Source organism: Pseudonaja textilis, unplaced genomic scaffold, assembly GCF_049901715.1.
Source record: "Pseudonaja textilis isolate UNSWEBS1 unplaced genomic scaffold, rPseTex1.2 PTEXSCF23, whole genome shotgun sequence".
Classification (NCBI taxonomy): Eukaryota; Metazoa; Chordata; class Lepidosauria; order Squamata; family Elapidae; genus Pseudonaja; species Pseudonaja textilis.
The window spans coordinates 282,491-299,286 of NW_028262868.1; the positions used below are offsets into that span (position 1 = coordinate 282,491).

At 53.0% G+C, this 16,796-nt stretch overlaps 1 protein-coding gene across 1 annotated transcript; it reads left to right on the forward strand.

Moving 5' to 3' along the window:
* The first annotated feature begins 3,406 nt into the window (after positions 1-3,406).
* ENO3 (enolase 3) lies at positions 3,407-16,613 on the forward strand. Its single transcript, XM_087919043.1, is given in 13 exon segments — positions 3,407-3,556; positions 3,692-3,787; positions 3,892-3,950; positions 5,655-5,724; positions 5,855-5,988; positions 6,198-6,420; positions 13,722-13,919; positions 15,705-15,716; positions 15,719-15,769; positions 15,772-15,904; positions 16,017-16,125; positions 16,222-16,280; positions 16,417-16,613. Coding segments are annotated over 13 exon segments (1,299 nt in total). The 5' UTR covers positions 3,407-3,471; the 3' UTR covers positions 16,487-16,613.
* The last annotated feature ends 183 nt before the right edge of the window (positions 16,614-16,796 follow it).

The following is a 16,796-nucleotide window of genomic DNA, read 5'->3' on the forward strand; positions in this document are numbered from 1 at the left end:
TTGGGAGTGTGCAAGCAGACAGGCACCCGGAGCTAAGACCCCCACGCCCCCTGCCTGTTTTTGCACACTTGGGAGTGTGCAACAGACACCTCGGAGCTAAGACCCCCAACGCCCCCCTCTGCCTGTTTTTGCACACTTGGGAGTGTGCAACAGACACCTCGGAGCTAAGACCCCCAACGCCCCCTCTGCCTGTTTTTGCACACTTGGGAGTGTGCAGCAGACCAGAGCACCCGAACTAAGACCCCCCACGCCCCTTCTGCCTGTTTTTGCACACTTGGGAGCGTGCAACAGGCACAGGCACCTCGGAGCTAAGACCCCCACGCCCCCTGCCTGTTTTTGCACACTTGGGAGTGTGCAACAGACCTGAGCCCCGAACTAAGACCCCCCGCCCCCTTCTGCCTGTTTTTGCACACTTGGGAGTGTGCAACAGACCTGAGCACCCGAGCTAAGACCCCCACGCCCCTTCTGCCTGTTTTTGCACACTTGGGAGTGTGCAACAGACCTGAGCACCCGGACTAAGACCCCTCCCACGCCCCTTCTGCCTGTTTTGCACACTTGGGAGTGTGCAGCAGACCACAGGCACCCGAGCTAAGACCCCCCACCCGCCCCCCTGCCTGTTTTTGCACACTTGGGAGTGTGCAGCAGACCTGAGCACCCCGGAGCTAAGACCCCCCACGCCCCTTCTGCCTGTTTTTGCACACTTGGGAGCGTGCAACAGGCACAGGCACCTCGGAGCTAAGACCCCCCACGCCCCCCTGCCTGTTTTTGCACACTTGGGAGTGCGCAGCAGACACAGGCACCCGGAGCTAAGACCCCCCACGCCCCCTGCCTGTTTTTGCACACTTGGGAGTGTGCAGCAGACCAGGAGTGAAGCTAAGACCCCCACGCTCTGCCTGTTTTTGCACACTTGGGAGTGTGCAGCCCAGGCACCCGGAGCTAAGACCCCCACGCCCCCTTCTGCCTGTTTTTGCACACTTGGGAGTGTGCAGCAGACCTGAGCACCCCAGAGCTAAGACCCCCCACGCCCCGCTCTGCCTGTTTTTGCACACTTGGGAGTGTGCAACAGACACAGGCACCCGGAGCTGACCCCCCACGCCCCCCTGCCTGTTTTTGCACACTTGGGAGCTGCGTGCAACAGGCACTGAGCACCTCGGAGCTAAGACCCCCCACGCCCCCTGCCTGTTTTTGCACACTTGGGAGTGTGCAACAGGCACAGGCACCTCGGAGCTAAGACCCCCCACGCCCCCTGCCTGTTTTTGCACACTTGGGAGTGTGCAACAGACACAGGCACCCGAGCTAAGACCCCCACGCCCCCTGCCTGTTTTTGCACACTTGGGAGTGTGCAAGCAGACCAGGCACCCCGGAGCTAAGACCCCCCCACCCCCCTGCCTGTTTTGCACACTTGGGAGTGTGCAACAGACCCAGGCACCCCGGAGCTAAGCCCCCCCGCCCCCCTGCCTGTTTTTGCACACTTGGGAGTGTGCAACAGACAAGGCACCCCGGAGCTAAGACCCCCCACGCCCCCTGCCTGTTTTTGCACACTTGGGAGTGTGCAACAGACCCAGGCACCCCGGAGCTAAGACCCCCCACGCCCCCCTGCCTGTTTTTGCACACTTGGGAGTGTGCAACAGACTGAGCACCCCATGGGGGGGGAGAGAGGCTGCTGTTGATCCTCCCCCTCCCCCTCCCGGCAGACATCAAAGCCCCCCCCCCCCCTCCGCCATGTCGAGACCAAAGCCGACCAGGCAGCTGCTCAACCGGGAGAGAGCCGACAAGAGGAAGAGATCCGCCCCCCACGAATTGCAACGCAAACTTTGCAAAGGGTTGCACGTTTGCACGCGCCTCCCCCACGCAGAAGCCTCCTAAATGTCGCCCCCAAAAAAGCCCCCAAGCCCCTTCCAGACGGCCTTGGCATGCAACGACCCTCCCAGTCATGCACCGCCTCCCCCAAAAGCTCCTTCCAGCCGGCCTTGGCATGCAAACCCGCCCCCCTCCCCATCCAATACCGCCTCTCCCCCCAGAAGCCCCTTCCAGCCGGCCTTGGCATGACAAACCCGCCCCCTCCCTCCCTCCCTCCCACCCATTTGCAGAGGGGGGAGAATAGATGGGGAGGGTCGCATTCAGATTGAAAGCCGAGCGCCCGGCGGCTCCTCAAGTTGCGTCGGGGCTTTTGCTCTGGGGGGGGAGGACCCTCTCGACCTTTCTCGGGGCTAAATTTAGGGCAAGACGCTGGCCGGACGCCCAGAAGAGAGAGAGGGGGAGGAGACGCTTTGGGGAGGGGGCTCAGAGCATCCTTCCCCCCTCCAAGCCTTCCTTGCATGGATGCTGGCTGGGATGCAGGCAGTGGGGGGATGTTTGCTCCGCCCTGGTGGGGGGTGGGGTTTTGGGGGGGTTGCCTCGCATCCGCCTTTGCCCACGGTCCCTAGGTGGGGGGTGGGGGGCTGTTGGGGGGGGGTCGAGGGAGCCCAATAAAAGCCGCCGGCCGGCTCCGGTCACCTTCGCCACTGCCAGCAACTCCGCTCCAGCCAGCCCCGATTTCCCAGCAAGTGAGCCCCCCACCGGCTTTTTGGGGGTGGGGGAGGGGGGTAAGGAAGATTTTGGGGAGGGGTGCAGGTCTGCAGCCAGCAGCCCCCGCCTGTCCTGGGGTCTCTGCATCGGTGGGGAGGGGAGAGAGCGGACCCGCTTGTCCTGGGGTCTTTGCATCGGTCGGGACGGGGGAGGTCGGACCCGCCTGTACTGGGGTCTCTGCAGGGGGGGTAAAAGGAGATTTTGGGGAGGGGTGCAGGTCTGCAGCCAGCAGCCCCTGCTTGTTCTGGGGTCTCTGGAGCGGCGGTTGGGACGGGGGAGCTCGGACCCCCTTGTCCTGGGGTCTCTGCAGCAGTCGGGGGGGAGAGCGGACCCGCCTGCCCTGGGGTCGGGGGTGGGGGAGATCGGACCCCACTTGTCCTGGGGTCTCTGTATCAGTCGGGGAGGGGGAGAGCGGACCCCGCTTGTCCTGGGGTCTCCCCAGAGGGAGGGGAGCCTGTGCCGACCTCCCGTGGGAGCCCCCCCTCCCCCCAAAAAAGCCCCCCTCCTCCCCATCCCTCCTGACCTCTCCTACAGAGCAGGCCTTCCACCCTCCCCCTTTTTCACAGCCCCCTTCCCCCCGTCCTTTCCTCTGTTTGGGGCACCCCCGAGAGCCTCCATCCTGTCCCTTGGCCCCCACTCCCCTCCCTCCCTCCTCCCTCTCCCCCCAGCGGGGCCTCATCTGCCGGGCCAGGAGGAGGAGGAGGAGGAGGAACGAGTGAGTAGCAGGGGTCTATTTTTAGCCCTTGGCAGCCACGCCAGCTGTGCCCTTCCTTCCACCTCCTACCGAGGGCCCCAGCCGGCTCCTCCACCCAAAATTGGGGGGGGGGTGTATGAGGTGGGCAGCCCCCCCCCTTTGGACACCCCGCAAACTCACGCCTCCCCCCTCCCTCGTCCGTCCGCAGGATGTCGATCCAGAAGATCCACGCCCGCGAAATCCTCGACTCCCGCGGCAACCCGACGGTCGAGGTGGACCTGCACACGGGCAAAGGTACCCTTTTGGGAGAGAGGGAGGGGGAGAGGGAGAGGGGGAGGGGGTTGCTCTCCCTTGCAAGAGGCCTGGGACCTGCTGACCCCCCCCCATCCCACCACCCACACCCCAAAAAATCATCTCTCTTTCTGCCAGGTCGCTTCCGAGCCGCGGTACCCAGCGGGGCATCGACCGGCATTTGCGAAGCCCTGGAGTTGCGGGACGGGGACAAAGCCAGGTACCTGGGCAAAGGTAAGGGAGGAGCCTAAGGGGGGAGGCTCCTCTTTGGGGTTGGGTAGGGGACCCCCTCCCCCCAAAACCCCTTGAGCCCCCTCCCCACGATGCTTCCTCCCCAGGGGTATTGAAGGCCGTGGAGCATATCAACAAGACCATCGCCCCCGCCCTGATCGAGAAGGTGAGTCTGGTGATGGGGGGGAGGAAGGAGCCAGGCCGGTGCCTGAGGGGGTGGGGGTGGGGTGGGGGTCCTGGGGTGAGCCCCCTCCCCCAAAGTCTCTCCTCCATCCATCCCCCCCTCCGTCGCTCCCTCCCTCCCAGGCCTGACTTGCAAAGGGCTTCCCCCTCCTCCTCACCTGCTCAGGTGTTTTTCTACAACTCCTTTGCTCTTCTGAAGGAGGGGGAGGGGGCCTTCCTCGGAGTCCCCTCCCCCTTGTTTGGGGTGGGGGCATGGGGGGATGTGAGCCCCCGCCGCCGCCGCCCTCCTCCTGGAGCAGGAGTCTTGTGTTGTCCAGGTGAGAGTCTTTCAGGTAGGTGTGTGTGGGGAGGGGTTAGGAATCGAAATAGGGTTCTTTGGGTTGGCCGAGGGGTTGGACCCCCGGAGGAATTTGGTCTTTGGTGCAAATGATCTCGGTGTACGTGGAATAGAATATAGAATAGAATTCAGAATAGAATATAGAATAGAATTCAGGATGGAATATAGAATAGAATTCAGGATAGAATATAGAATAGAGTTCAGGATAGAATAGGAATGGAATAAGAATAGAGTAGAGTAGAGTAGAGTACAGAAGTAAGAATAGAGATAAGAATAGAGAATAGAATAGAATAGAATAGAAAATAGAGATAGAAATAGAATTTTTTTCTTGGCCAAGTGTGCTTGGACCCCCAAGGAATTTGGTCTTTGGTGCGAATGCTCTCGGTGTACATAGAATAGAATTCAGAATAGAATATAGAATAGAATATAGAATAGAATTCAGAATAGAATAGAATAGAATAGAATAGAATAGAATAGGAATGGAATGGAATGGAATAGAATAGAATAGAATAGAATAGAATAGAATAGGAATGGAATGGAATAGAATAGGAATGGAATGGAATGGAATGGAATAGAATAGAATAGAATAGAATAAGAATAAGAATAAGAATAAGAATAAGAATAAGAGTAAGAATAAGTAAGAATAAGAATAAGAATAGAGAATAGAATGGAATAGAGTAAGTAGAGTAGAATAGAATAGAATAGAATAGAATAGAATAGAATAGAAAATAGAGATAGAAATAGAATTCTTTTTCTTGGCCAAGGGTGGTTGGACCCCCAAGGAATTGGGTGCAAATGCTCCCAGTGTACATAGAATAGAATAGAATAGAATAGAATAGAATAGAATAGAATAGAATAGAATTCAGAATAAAATTCAGAATAAAATTCAGAATAGAATAGAATTCTGAATAGAATAGAGAAAGAATTCAGAATAGACTATAGAATAGAGTTCAGAGTAAAATTCAGAATAGGATAGAATTCAGAACAGCACAGAACAGAATAGGAATGGAATAAGAATAGAATAGAGTAGAATAAGAATAAGAATAGAGAATAAAGTAGAATAGAAAATAGAGATAGAAATAGAATCCTTTTTCTTGGCCAAGTGTGCTTGGACCCCGCATAAGAATTTGTCTTTGGTGCAAATGTTCTCGGTGCACATAAAAGAAAAGCGACACGCTGCCCTCACCTTCTGTCCCTGTTTCTCTTCCCAAAATGAGGCGCTTTTTGGTTTTTTTTGCTATATTTTAAGGACCAAATAGGGAACTTTGCCTCTTTTTCTTGTTTTTTATTTTTTTCCCTCCTCATTTTGGGTATAAAAATCCATATTTTATTTTTTGCTTCCCTGGGCAGAAAATCAGCGTCGTCGAGCAGGAAAAAATCGACCGGCTCATGATCGACTTGGATGGAACGGAGAACAAATGTAAGCGCGCGTGCGTGTGCATGTGTGTGTGTGTGTGTGTGCCTCAAAGCCCCCCCCCACACCCCTGTTTCCCCCCGACCCCCCAGCAGGGGAACCTCCTCACCTCTGACCCCCCCTTTTGCCTTTATAGCCAAGTTCGGGGCCAACGCCATCCTGGGGGTCTCCCTAGCCGTGTGCAAAGCCGGGGCGGCCGAAAAGGGGGTCCCCCTTTACCGCCACATCGCGGATCTGGCTGGTAACAAGGAACTCATCCTGCCGGTGCCGGTGAGTGGGCCAGACCCCGGGGGCGGGGAGGGGGAAGGACAAGAGGGAGGGGCACCTCAGCACCCGCAGCTCATGGGGGGGCGGGGGTCTTGCAAGCTTTTGGGGGTGTCCTTGGAAGGGGAGGCTCGGCTCGGCCAGAGCGGAGTCCGGACATGGGGCAGCTGAGCCCCAGAGGGGTCACCGCTTGCTTGCATCCCCTCCCCAACCAGGCCTTCAACGTGATCAACGGGGGCTCCCACGCCGGGAACAAGCTGGCCATGCAGGAGTTCATGATCCTGCCGGTGGGCGCCAGCAACTTCAAGGAGGCCATGCGCATCGGCGCCGAGGTCTACCACAACCTGAAGGCCGTCATCAAGAGCAAATACGGGAAAGATGCCACCAACGTGGGCGACGAAGGCGGCTTTGCCCCCAACATCCTGGAGAACAATGAAGGTGAGGGTGGGGGCTGCGGGCGGGTGAGGGTGGGGGTGGGGAGGATGGGGAGACAGGCACAGTCACCCCTCCGTCGCTGCGGCCACAAATTTGGGGCTTCACAAACACACAGACACTGGAAAAGCACGCACACTCCGCTCGGCCTGGCCATTGCGTGGCTGTGGACAAGGATGCAGGCATTATGGCAGGGAGGGAAGGTCCAAGGGAGGGTTGAAGGGGAGGGGGAGGGTGGCCAGCCCCCTGCCTCTCTCCTGCCCTTCCACCCAAAGGGGGTGCACTTAGAAAAGGGGTTTTACAACACCCCCCACCGACTTTCACAACTTCCCTAAAAGCAGATTTTGTAACGTTACACACACCTCCACCCCCGAAAAAAGGTGAATTTACTAAAATAAGCCGCGTTCCCTTAGAAAAAAAAAAAAGTCTGCAGGACTATCCAGAGTAGGAGAGAGCAACGTTTTTAAGACCGGAGGACTTCCAACTCCCAGAATTCCCACAAAGCAAAGCGGACTCTGGCCTTCTGGGAGTCGGAGTGGCCTCCGGTCTTTAAGTTGCCAAGGTGACACCCTGTCGGATTGAAGCAGGTGAATTTAGGGAAGCCTTTTGCCCGAGCGGAGGAGGAGGAGGAGCAGGGGGAGGAGGACGAGGAGGAGGACGAGGAGGAGGAGGAGGAAGAGGAGCAGAGGGAGGAGGAGGAGGAGGAGCAAGCCCGTTTCCCCCCCTCCCCCAGGGTGCCTTTAGGGCAAAGGTCTTTCAAACTTGTCCACTTTAAGACTGGTGGACTTCCAACTGTCCCAGAATCCCTGAGCTGACCTGACAGGAGGAGGAGGAATTCTGGGAATTGGAGTCCACCAGGAATAAATATTCTCCTGGAATAGATAGATAGATAGATAGATAGATAGATTGATTAGAGAGAGAAAGATATGATAGATAATAGATAGATAGATAGATAGATAGATAGATAGATAGATAGATAGATAGATAGATAGATAGATAGATAGATAGATTGAGAGATGATAGATAAATAAATAGATAAATAGATGATAGATAGAGACAGATATAGATGATAGACAGATAGATAGATAGATAGATAGATAGATAGATAGATAGATAGATAAACAGATAAATAGAGATAGATTATAGATAGATGATAGAGATAGATGATAGATAGAGATAGATGATAGATAGATGATAGATAGATATAGATGATAGATAGATAAATAGAGACAGATATAGATAGATAGAGACATGATAGATATGATAGATATATGATAAATAGATGATAAATAGATAAGATAGAGATCGATGATAGATAGAGATGATAGATAGAGATAAATAGATAAATAGAGACAGATGATAGATGATAGATATGATAAATAGATATAAATAGATGATAAATAGAGAGATAGATGATAGATAGAAAGATAGATAGATAGCGATAGATGGATATGATAAATAGATATATGATAAATAGATGATAGAGATAGATGATAGATGTGTGAGAGAGAGAGAGAGAATAGATCAAGGGTCTTTCCAACTTGGCAAGTTGAAGACCGGTGGACTTCCAACTGTCCCAGAATCCCATGAGCTAACATGGACTGGAGGAGGAGGAATTCTGGGAGTTGAAGTCCACCAGTCTTCAAACTGTCAAGCTGGAAGTCCCCTGGAATAGATAGATAGAGAGAGGTAGAATAGATAGATATATTAGATAGATAGAAAGAAAGAAAGAAAAAGGAAAGAAAAAGAAAGAAAAGAAAGAAAGAAAGAAAGAAAGAAAGAAAGAAAGAAAGAAAGAAAGAAAGAAAGAAAGAAAGAAAGAAAGAAAGAAAGAAAGAAAAAGATGAAGGGCCTTCCAATTTGGCAAGTTGAAGACCGGTGGACTTCCAACTGTCCCAGAATCCCTGAGCTGACCTGACAGGAGGAGGAGGAGGGAATTCTGGGAGTCGAAGTCCACCAGTCTTTAAAGCGGTCAAGTTGGAAGACCCTTGTTTTAGGCTGACAGAATCCTACAGCTGGGAGGGTCCCCAGAGGTCCTGAAGTCCACCCCACTGCAGGGATCCAGCTCAAAGCCTCCCTGGAGGTCTCCTGTGGGTCCTTCCCCCAAGGACCCCCTCAAATAGAAGCCCCCTCCCTCTGCCCCCAATTCCCCTCCCGGCCGGCCCTTCTCTGGCCGGCTGAGCCAAACCTCCGCCAGGTCTCTGTGTCAACGGGGTTTGCTGAAAAGAAAAGCCAGATTGCACCACCCTCGACCGAGGCGGCCCGGGTGCAAAGAGTTCGCGAAGGTCACCTTGGAAACCTCCCCCAACCGATGCTGGACTGACTGACCGATGGCCGGAGGCTCCCCCTCCCCTCCCCAGCCTCCTTATGCCCGACGATGATGGCCGCCTTTTCTGTCCCTTTTCCTCGGAGGGAAACTCAACACACACACACCCCGGGGCTGGAGGAGTTGACCGGCTGCCCTGTGCCTTCCCTTCCCTCCTCCTCCTCCTCCTCCTCTTCTCCTCTTCTTTTTCTCCTCCTCCCCCTCTTCCTCTCCTCCTCCTTCTCCTCCTCCTCCTCTTCTTTCTCCTCCTCTTCTTTTTCTCCTCCTCCCCCTCTTCCTCTCCTCCTCCTTCTCCTCCTCCTCTTCTTTTTCTCCTCCTCTTCTTTTTCTCCTCCTCCCCTCTTCCTCTCCTCCTCCTTCTCCTCCTCTTCTTTTTCTCCTCCTCTTTTTCTCCTCCTCCCCCTTTCTCTTCTCCTCGTTCTCCTCCTCCTCCTCTTCTCCTCGTTCTCTTCTTTTTCTCCTCCTCTTCTTTTTCTCCTCCTCCCCCTTTCTCTTCTCCTCGTTCTCCTCTTTTTCTCCTCCTCTTCTTTTTCTCCTCCTCTTCTTTTTCTCCTCCTCCCCTTTCTCTTCTCGTTCTCCTTTTTCTCCTCCTCTTCTTTTTCTCCTCCTCCCCCTTTCTCTTCTCCTCGTTCTCCTCCTCCTCCTCTTCTCCTCGTTCTCCTCGTCTTTTCTCCTCCTCCTCTTCTTTTTCTCCTCCTCCCCTCTTCCTCTTCTCCTCCTTCTCCTCCTCCTCCTCCTCTTCTCCTCGTTCTCTTTTTCTCCTCCTCTTCTCCTTCTCCTCCTCCTCCTCTTCTCCTCCTCCTCCTCTTCTCATCTTCCTCCTCCTCCTCTTCTCCTCCTCCTGTTATCCTCCTCCTCTTCTCCTTCTCCTCGTTCTCCTTTTCTCCTCTTCTTTTTCTCCTCCTCCTCCTCCTCTCCTTCTCCCCCTTCTCTTTTCTCTTTTTCTCCTCCTCCTCTTCTTTTTCTCCTCTTCCTTCTCTTCTTTTTCTCCTCCTCCTCCTCTTTTTTCTCCTCCTCCTCTTTTTCTCCTCCTCCTCCTCTTCTCCTCCTCCTCCTCCTCCTCTTTCTGTGCTGGGCTCCGTCGCCCCCACGGATTCAACCGGACCACCATTTGCTTGCGGGGAGGCACAAGCAAGGCACGAAGAGAGCGCGCACACACACACACACCCCATGTTGCTCTCCGTGCCGCTTCCGTCATACCTTCCATGGCTCCTCCAGATCTTCTCCCCCCTTTTTTCCCCCTACAAGCCTCCTTGGCACTCCTCCCCTCCCCCTTCTTGCCCCCCCTCCCTCTCCCTCCTGGCCTGTTCACACACACACACACACACACACACACCCCTCCGTGTGCAATTCGATCTTCAAGCAGGGATCAAATCCCCTCCTAGTATTTCTCTCCTGACATTCTGCTTTGGATGCCGTCCACATTCCTTTGGGGAGGGAGGGGGAGAAGAAGACGGGGGGGGGTTTCCCCTCCCCACCTTAAGGTGCCCCTTTCGCAAGCGGCTTTTCGGCTCCGCCCTCGACAGTCTCCGCTTTAGCTTCCTACGTCATGGAGGAGGTGGGAAGCCCCGTTGAGGAAACCCACAACCTCGTGGAACAACAGAAATAAGAATAAATGTATAGCTATGTGTCTATGGATAGCATAGCTATGGATCTAGGGGTAGTAGCAGTGTAGTAACACAGGAAAACAAGGTATCACGGGGTATGAATAACACGGATAAGTAAGAAATGGAAATAATCGGGGATAAAGAACTGAAAATAAATGAAAAGGAAAGGAAGATGTATAGTGAAATAAGGATATAGTATAGCTATGGATCTAGGTGTAGTAGCAGTGTAGTAACACAGGAAAACAATGTATCATGATGTATGAATAACATGGATAAGTAAGAAATGGAAATAATTGGGGATAAAGAACTGAAAATAAATGAAAAGGAAAGAAAGATGTATAGTGAAATAAGGATATAGTATAGCTATGGATCTAGGTGTAGTAGCAGTGTAGTAACACAGGAAAACGATGCATCACGGCGTATGAATAACAGGGATAAGAAAGAAATGGAAATAATTGGAGATAAAGAACTGAAAATGAATGAAAAGGAAAGAAAGATGTATAGTGAAATAAGGATATGGTATAGCTATGGATCTAGGTGTAGTAGCAGTGTAGTAACACAGGAAAACGATGCATCACGGCGTATGAATAACACGGATAAGTAAGAAATGGAAATAATCGGGGATAAAGAATTGAAATGAAAAGGAAAGAAAGATGAAAGAGAAGATATATAGTGAAATAAGGATATGGTATAGCTATGGATCTAGGTGTAGTAGCAGTGTAGTAACATAGGAAAACAATGTATCACGGCGTATGAATAACACGGATAAGTAAGAAATGGAAATAATCGGGGATAAAGAACTGAAAATAAATGAAAAGGAAAGAAAGATGTATAGTGAAATAAGGATATGGTATAGCTATGGATATAGGTGTAGTAGCAGCGTAGTAACACAGGAAAACAATGTATCATGATGTATGAATAACATGGATAAGTAAGAAATGGAAATAATCGGGGATAAAGAACTGAAAATAAATGAAAAGGAAAGAAAGATGTATAGTGAAATAAGGATATGGTATAGCTATGGATCTAGGTGTAGTAGCAGCGTAGTAACACAGGAAAACAATGTATCAAGACGTATGAATAACAGGGATAAGTAAGAAATGGAAATAATCGGGGATAAAGAACTGAAAATAAATGAAAAGGAAAGAAAGATGTATAGTGAAATAAGGATATGGTATAGCTATGGATCTAGGTGTAGTAGCAGTGTAGTAACACAGGAAAACAATGTATTACGGCGCATGAATAACACGGATAAGTAAGAAATGGAAATAATCCGGGATAAAGAACTGAAAATAAATGAAAAGGAAAGATGTATAGTGAAATAAGGATATGGTATAGCTATGGATCTAGGTGTAGTAGCAGCGTAGTAACACAGGAAAACAATGTATCAAGACGTATGAATAACATTGATAAATAAGAAATGGAAATAATCGGGGATAAAGAACTGAAAATAAGTGAAAAGGAAAGAAAGATGTACAGTGAAATAAGGATATGGTATAGCTATGGATGTAGGTGTAGTAGCAGTGTAGTAACACAGGAAAACAATGCATCATGACGTATGAATAACATGGATAAGTAAGAAATGGAAATAATCGGGGATAAAGAACTGAAAATAAATGAAAAGGAAAGAAAGATGTATAGTGAAATAAGGATGTGGTATAGCTATGGATCTAGGTGTAGCAGCAGCGTAGTAACACAGGAAAACAATGCATCACGGCGTATGAATAACACGGATAAGTAAGAAATGAGGAATGAGATTTGAAGATACTTTCGTAGTCGAGGATTTCAATTCACCACCTTTATTGAAAACACCGTCAAATGTGAGGACGTGATTTTCTTTTTAAAATATATTTTTGTTCCTGGAATTAAAAACCTATTTAAAAAAAAACCAAAACACAGAAAAGGCACAACTAACAACCCAAAAGCTACACACCCAAGCACACACCTATGTCCATCTTGAATTTACGGGGCTGTAAACCTCACCTCCCCCGCCCCCCAAAAGTAGGTCCAGAGCTCATCCAGCCCTCCTCACCCCCCCCCCCGGTTTGGCTTCTTCCTGCCCCCCCACTTTGGGGTCACCCCAAAACTCTCCGCTGGCACCCAGAGCGCCTTCCGGCTCGCTTCCTGGTTTGTTCCTCATGTGCGACTCGTTCCCCTTTTGCGTCCGCATGCAAATGGGGGTGGGGGGGCTTCACCGGCCTCTTCAAAGCCGCTGACATTTGGCCTCTTGGGTAGGATTGACAGCTCGGGGATCCCTCGGCGGTTGAAATGAGATTTTTCTCTCTCGCGCGCGGGCGCGGAGACGTTTCACGGCCACGCTAGGGAACGTCACCGGTTGCCCCCGACGAAAAAGGGGACCAGGGTCGGGTAAGGAAACGCCGGCAAGGGAGACGCAACGGAGCTGAATGTGAGAAAAAAAACCCACGTTCCGCCTCAGAGGACACAGAATCGGGGTTTGGTTCCTTCAAATCAGAGGAAAGTCAGACGAATGGAGTCGGAAGGGGCCTTGTAGGTCATCCAGTCCAACCCCCTTCGGCCCTCAAATATTGGGAAGGCTGCTCTCCTGTCTCCCCTGGTCCTTTAGTTCCTTAAAATCAGATGATGAGTTGGAAGGGACCTTGGAGGTTATCTAGTCCAACCCCACCACCCTCAAATACTGGAAGGCTGCTCCCCAGATCCTTTAGTTCCTTAAAATCAGATTATGAGTTGGATGGGACCTTGTAGGTCATCTAGTCCAACCCCTTCGCCCTCAAATATTGGGAAGGCTGCTCTCCTGTCTCTCCTGGTCCTTTTGTTTCTTAAAAGCAGATGATGAGTTGGAAGGGACCTTGGAGGTCATCTAGCCCAACCCCATCACCCTCAAATACTGGAAAGCTGCTCTCCCGCCTCCCCTGGTCCTTTCGTTCCTTCAAATCAGATTATGAGTTGGATGGGACCTTGTAGGTCATCTAGTCCAACCCCCTTCCGCCCTCAACTATTGGGAAGGCTGCTCTCCTGTCTCCCCTGGTCCTTTCGTTCCTTCAAATCAGATTATGAGTTGGATGGGACCTTGTAGGTCATCTAGTCCAACCCCACCGCCCTCAAATATGGGAAGGCTGCTTTCCTGTCTCCCCTGGTCCTTTTGTTCCTTCAAGTCAGATGATGAGTTGGATGGGACCTTGTAGGTCATCTAGTCCAACCCCCACCGCCCTCAAATACTGGAAAGCTGTTCTCCTGCCTCCCCTGGTCCTTTTGTGTGTGTCTGTGTGTGTGTGGGGGGGGGGCAAGTGTCCTGCCATCCAGACCACCCCACATCCCCCTCCATTTGACCCTTGTGGGAGGGGCTCTTTTTTGCTAAGCCCCTGGCTTCCCCTCCCTCTCTTCCTCCCCCACAGCCCTGGAGCTCCTCAAGAGCGCCATCGAGAAAGCCGGCTACCCGGATAAGATCGTGATCGGCATGGACGTGGCCGCCTCCGAGTTCTTCCGCAAGGGCAAATACGACCTGGATTTCAAGTCTCCCGACGACCCCAACCGCTACATCTCCGGGGAGAAGTTGGGGGAACTTTACCAGAGCTTCATCAAGAACTACCCAGGTGAGGAGGAGGAGGGGGAGGAGGAGGAAGAGAAGGAGAAGAGGAGGAGGGGGAGGAGGAAGAGAAGGAGGAAGAGGAGGAGGAGGGGGAAGAGGAGCAGGGAAGGAAGAGAGAGGAGGAGGAGGAAGAGAAGGAAGAGGAGGAGGAGGAAGAGAAGAAGAGGAGGAGGAGGAAGAGGACGTGGAAGAAGAGGAGGAGGAGGAAGAGGAGGAGGAGGAAGAGGAGGAGGAGAAAGAGAAGGAGGAAGAGAAGGAGGAGAAAGAGGAGGAGGAAGAGGAGGAGGAGGAGAAGGAGGAGGAGAAGGACGAAGAGGAGGAGGAGGGGGAAGAGGAGGAAGAGGAGGAGGAGGAAGAGAAGGAGGAGAATAGGAGGAGGAAGAGAAGGGAGGAAGAGGAGGAGGAGGAAGAGAAGGAAGAGGAGGAGGAAGAGGAGAAGAGAAGGAAGAGGAGGAAGAGGAGGAGGAAGAGGAAGAGGAGGAGGAGGAAGAGGACGGAAGGAAGAAGAGAAGGAAGAGGAGGAGGAGGAAGAGGACGTGGAGGAAGAGGAGGAGGAAGAGGAGGAGGAGGAGGAAGAGGAAGAGGACGTGGAGGAAGAGGAGGAGGAGGAAGAGGGACGGGAGGAAGAGAAGGAAGAGGAGGAAGAGGAGGAGGAAGAGGAGGAGGAGAAGAGGGGAGGAGGAGAAGAGGGGAGGAGGAGGAGGAGGAGGAGGAGGGGAAGAGGAAGAAGAGAAGGAAGAGGAGGAGGAGGAAGAGGACGTGGAGGAAGAGGAGGGGGAGGAGGAGGAGGGGGAAGAGGAGGAAGTGAGGAGGAGGAGGAAGAGGAGGAGGAAGAGGATGTGGAGGAAGAGGAGGAGGAGGAAGAGGAGGAGAAGGAGGAGAAGAGGAGGAGGGAAGAGGAGGAAAGGAGGAGGAGGGGGAGAAGGAGGAAGAGAAGGAGGGGGAAGAGGAGGAAGAGAAGGAGGAGGGGAAGAGGAGGAAGAGGAGGAGGAGGAAGAGGACGGGAGGAAGAGGAGGAAGAGGACGGGAGGAGGAGGAGGAGGAGGAGGAAGAGGACGGAGGAAGAGGAGGAAGAGAAGGAGGAGGAAGAGGAGGAGGAGGGGGAAGAGGAGGAAGAGAAGGAATAGGAGGAAGAGAAGGGGAGGGGAAGAGGAGGAAGAGGAGGAAGAGAAGGAGGAGAGAGGAGGAAGTGAGGAGGAGGAAGAGGATGTGGAGGAAGAGGAGGAGGAGGAAGAGGAGGAAGAGGAGGAGGAGGGGGGAGAAGGAGGAAGAGAAGGGGGAGGGGGAAGAGGAGGAAGAGAAGGAGGAGGGGGAAGAGGAGGAAGAGGAGGAGGAGGAAGAGGACGGGAGGAAGAGGAGGAAGAGGACGGGAGGAGGAGGAGGAGGAGGAACAGGAGGAAGAGGACGTGGAGGAAGAGGAGGAGGAGGAAGAGAAGGAGGAGGAGAAGAGGGGAGGAGGAAGAGGAGGAGGAGGAAGAGGAGGAAGAGAAGGAATAGGAGGAAGAGAAGGGGAGGGGGAAGAGGAGGAAGAGAAGGAGGAGGGGGAAGAGGAGGAAGGAGGAGGAGGAAGAGGAGGAGGAAGAGGATGTGGAGGAAGAGGAGGAGGAGGAAGAGGAGAAGGAGGAGAAGAGGAGGGGAAGAGGAGGAAGAGGAGGAGGAGGGGGAGAAGGAGGAAGAGAAGGAGGAGGAGGAGAAAGGGCGGGGGTGTCGGTCCGTTCTCGTAAGCGCCAGGTCAAGTTCTACGACTCCCCGCCGTCTCTCCCCTCCCTCCCCTCCCCTCCCCGGCCAGTGGTCTCCATCGAGGACCCTTCGACCAGGACGATTGGGCCACCTGGACCAAATTCCTGACCGAGGTGCAATCCAAATCGTGGGCGACGACCTGACGGTCACCAACCCCAAACGCATCCAGCAGGCGGTGGAGAAGAAGGCCTGCAACTGCCTCCTCTTGAAGGTCAACCAGATCGGCTCCGTCACCGAGTCCATCCAGGCGTGAGTCCGGTCAGGGGAGGGGAGGGCGAGGACTGCGGGGAGGGGAATCTCTCTTGGGGGAGAGCCTGAGATTCCCCTCCCCTCTTCTTCTTCCTCCTCCTTCTTCTCCCAGTTGTAAGCTGGCCCAGAGCAACGGTTGGGGCGTGATGGTCAGTCACCGCTCCGGCGAGACCGAGGACACCTTCATTGCCGACCTGGTGGTGGGACTCTGCACCGGGCAGGTGAGAGACCATCTAGACGGTCCTCCCCCTCTTCTCCCTCCTTCCAAATCGATCCCCCTCTTCCTCACACCCCTCCCTCCTTCCTTCCCTCCGTAGATCAAAACCGGAGCTCCCTGCCGCTCCGAGCGCCTGGCCAAGTACAACCAGCTGATGAGGTGAGGAGAGGACGTCCTCCCCCCCTTCCCTTCCCCTCCCCACCCCGTTTTTTGGGGGGGAGGGGACTTCTTTTTTGAGGAGTGGGGAGGGGGCCTGACCTCTCCTCCCGACTTACAACGGCCTCTCTCCCCGCAGGATCGAGGAAGAGCTGGGCGAGCAAGCGCACTTTGCCGGCCGCAAATTCCGTCACCCGCTGGCTAAGTGAGGAAAAAGCCCGAGCGAGGAAGAGGAGGAGGAAGATGGCGGCGGTTTCGTCGGGACCGCCGGCGGAAGTGGATCCTCCCTCTCTCCTCCCTCCCTATCTTTGGTCTCCTCTCCGCTAGAAAAACAAAGATCGGTGAAATCGTCCCCTCCCGCCACGCGCGACTCCTTCCAATCCCGGGAGGGGGAAGGGCTGAATAAAAAATGGTGGCGGCGCCAACCGCGACTTGGTGCGCTTGAGGTGTCGTTTTTTTTGGGGGAATAAAATAAAAAAATAAAATAAAGGACCCGGCGGGTTTTCCGTCTCAAGCCCG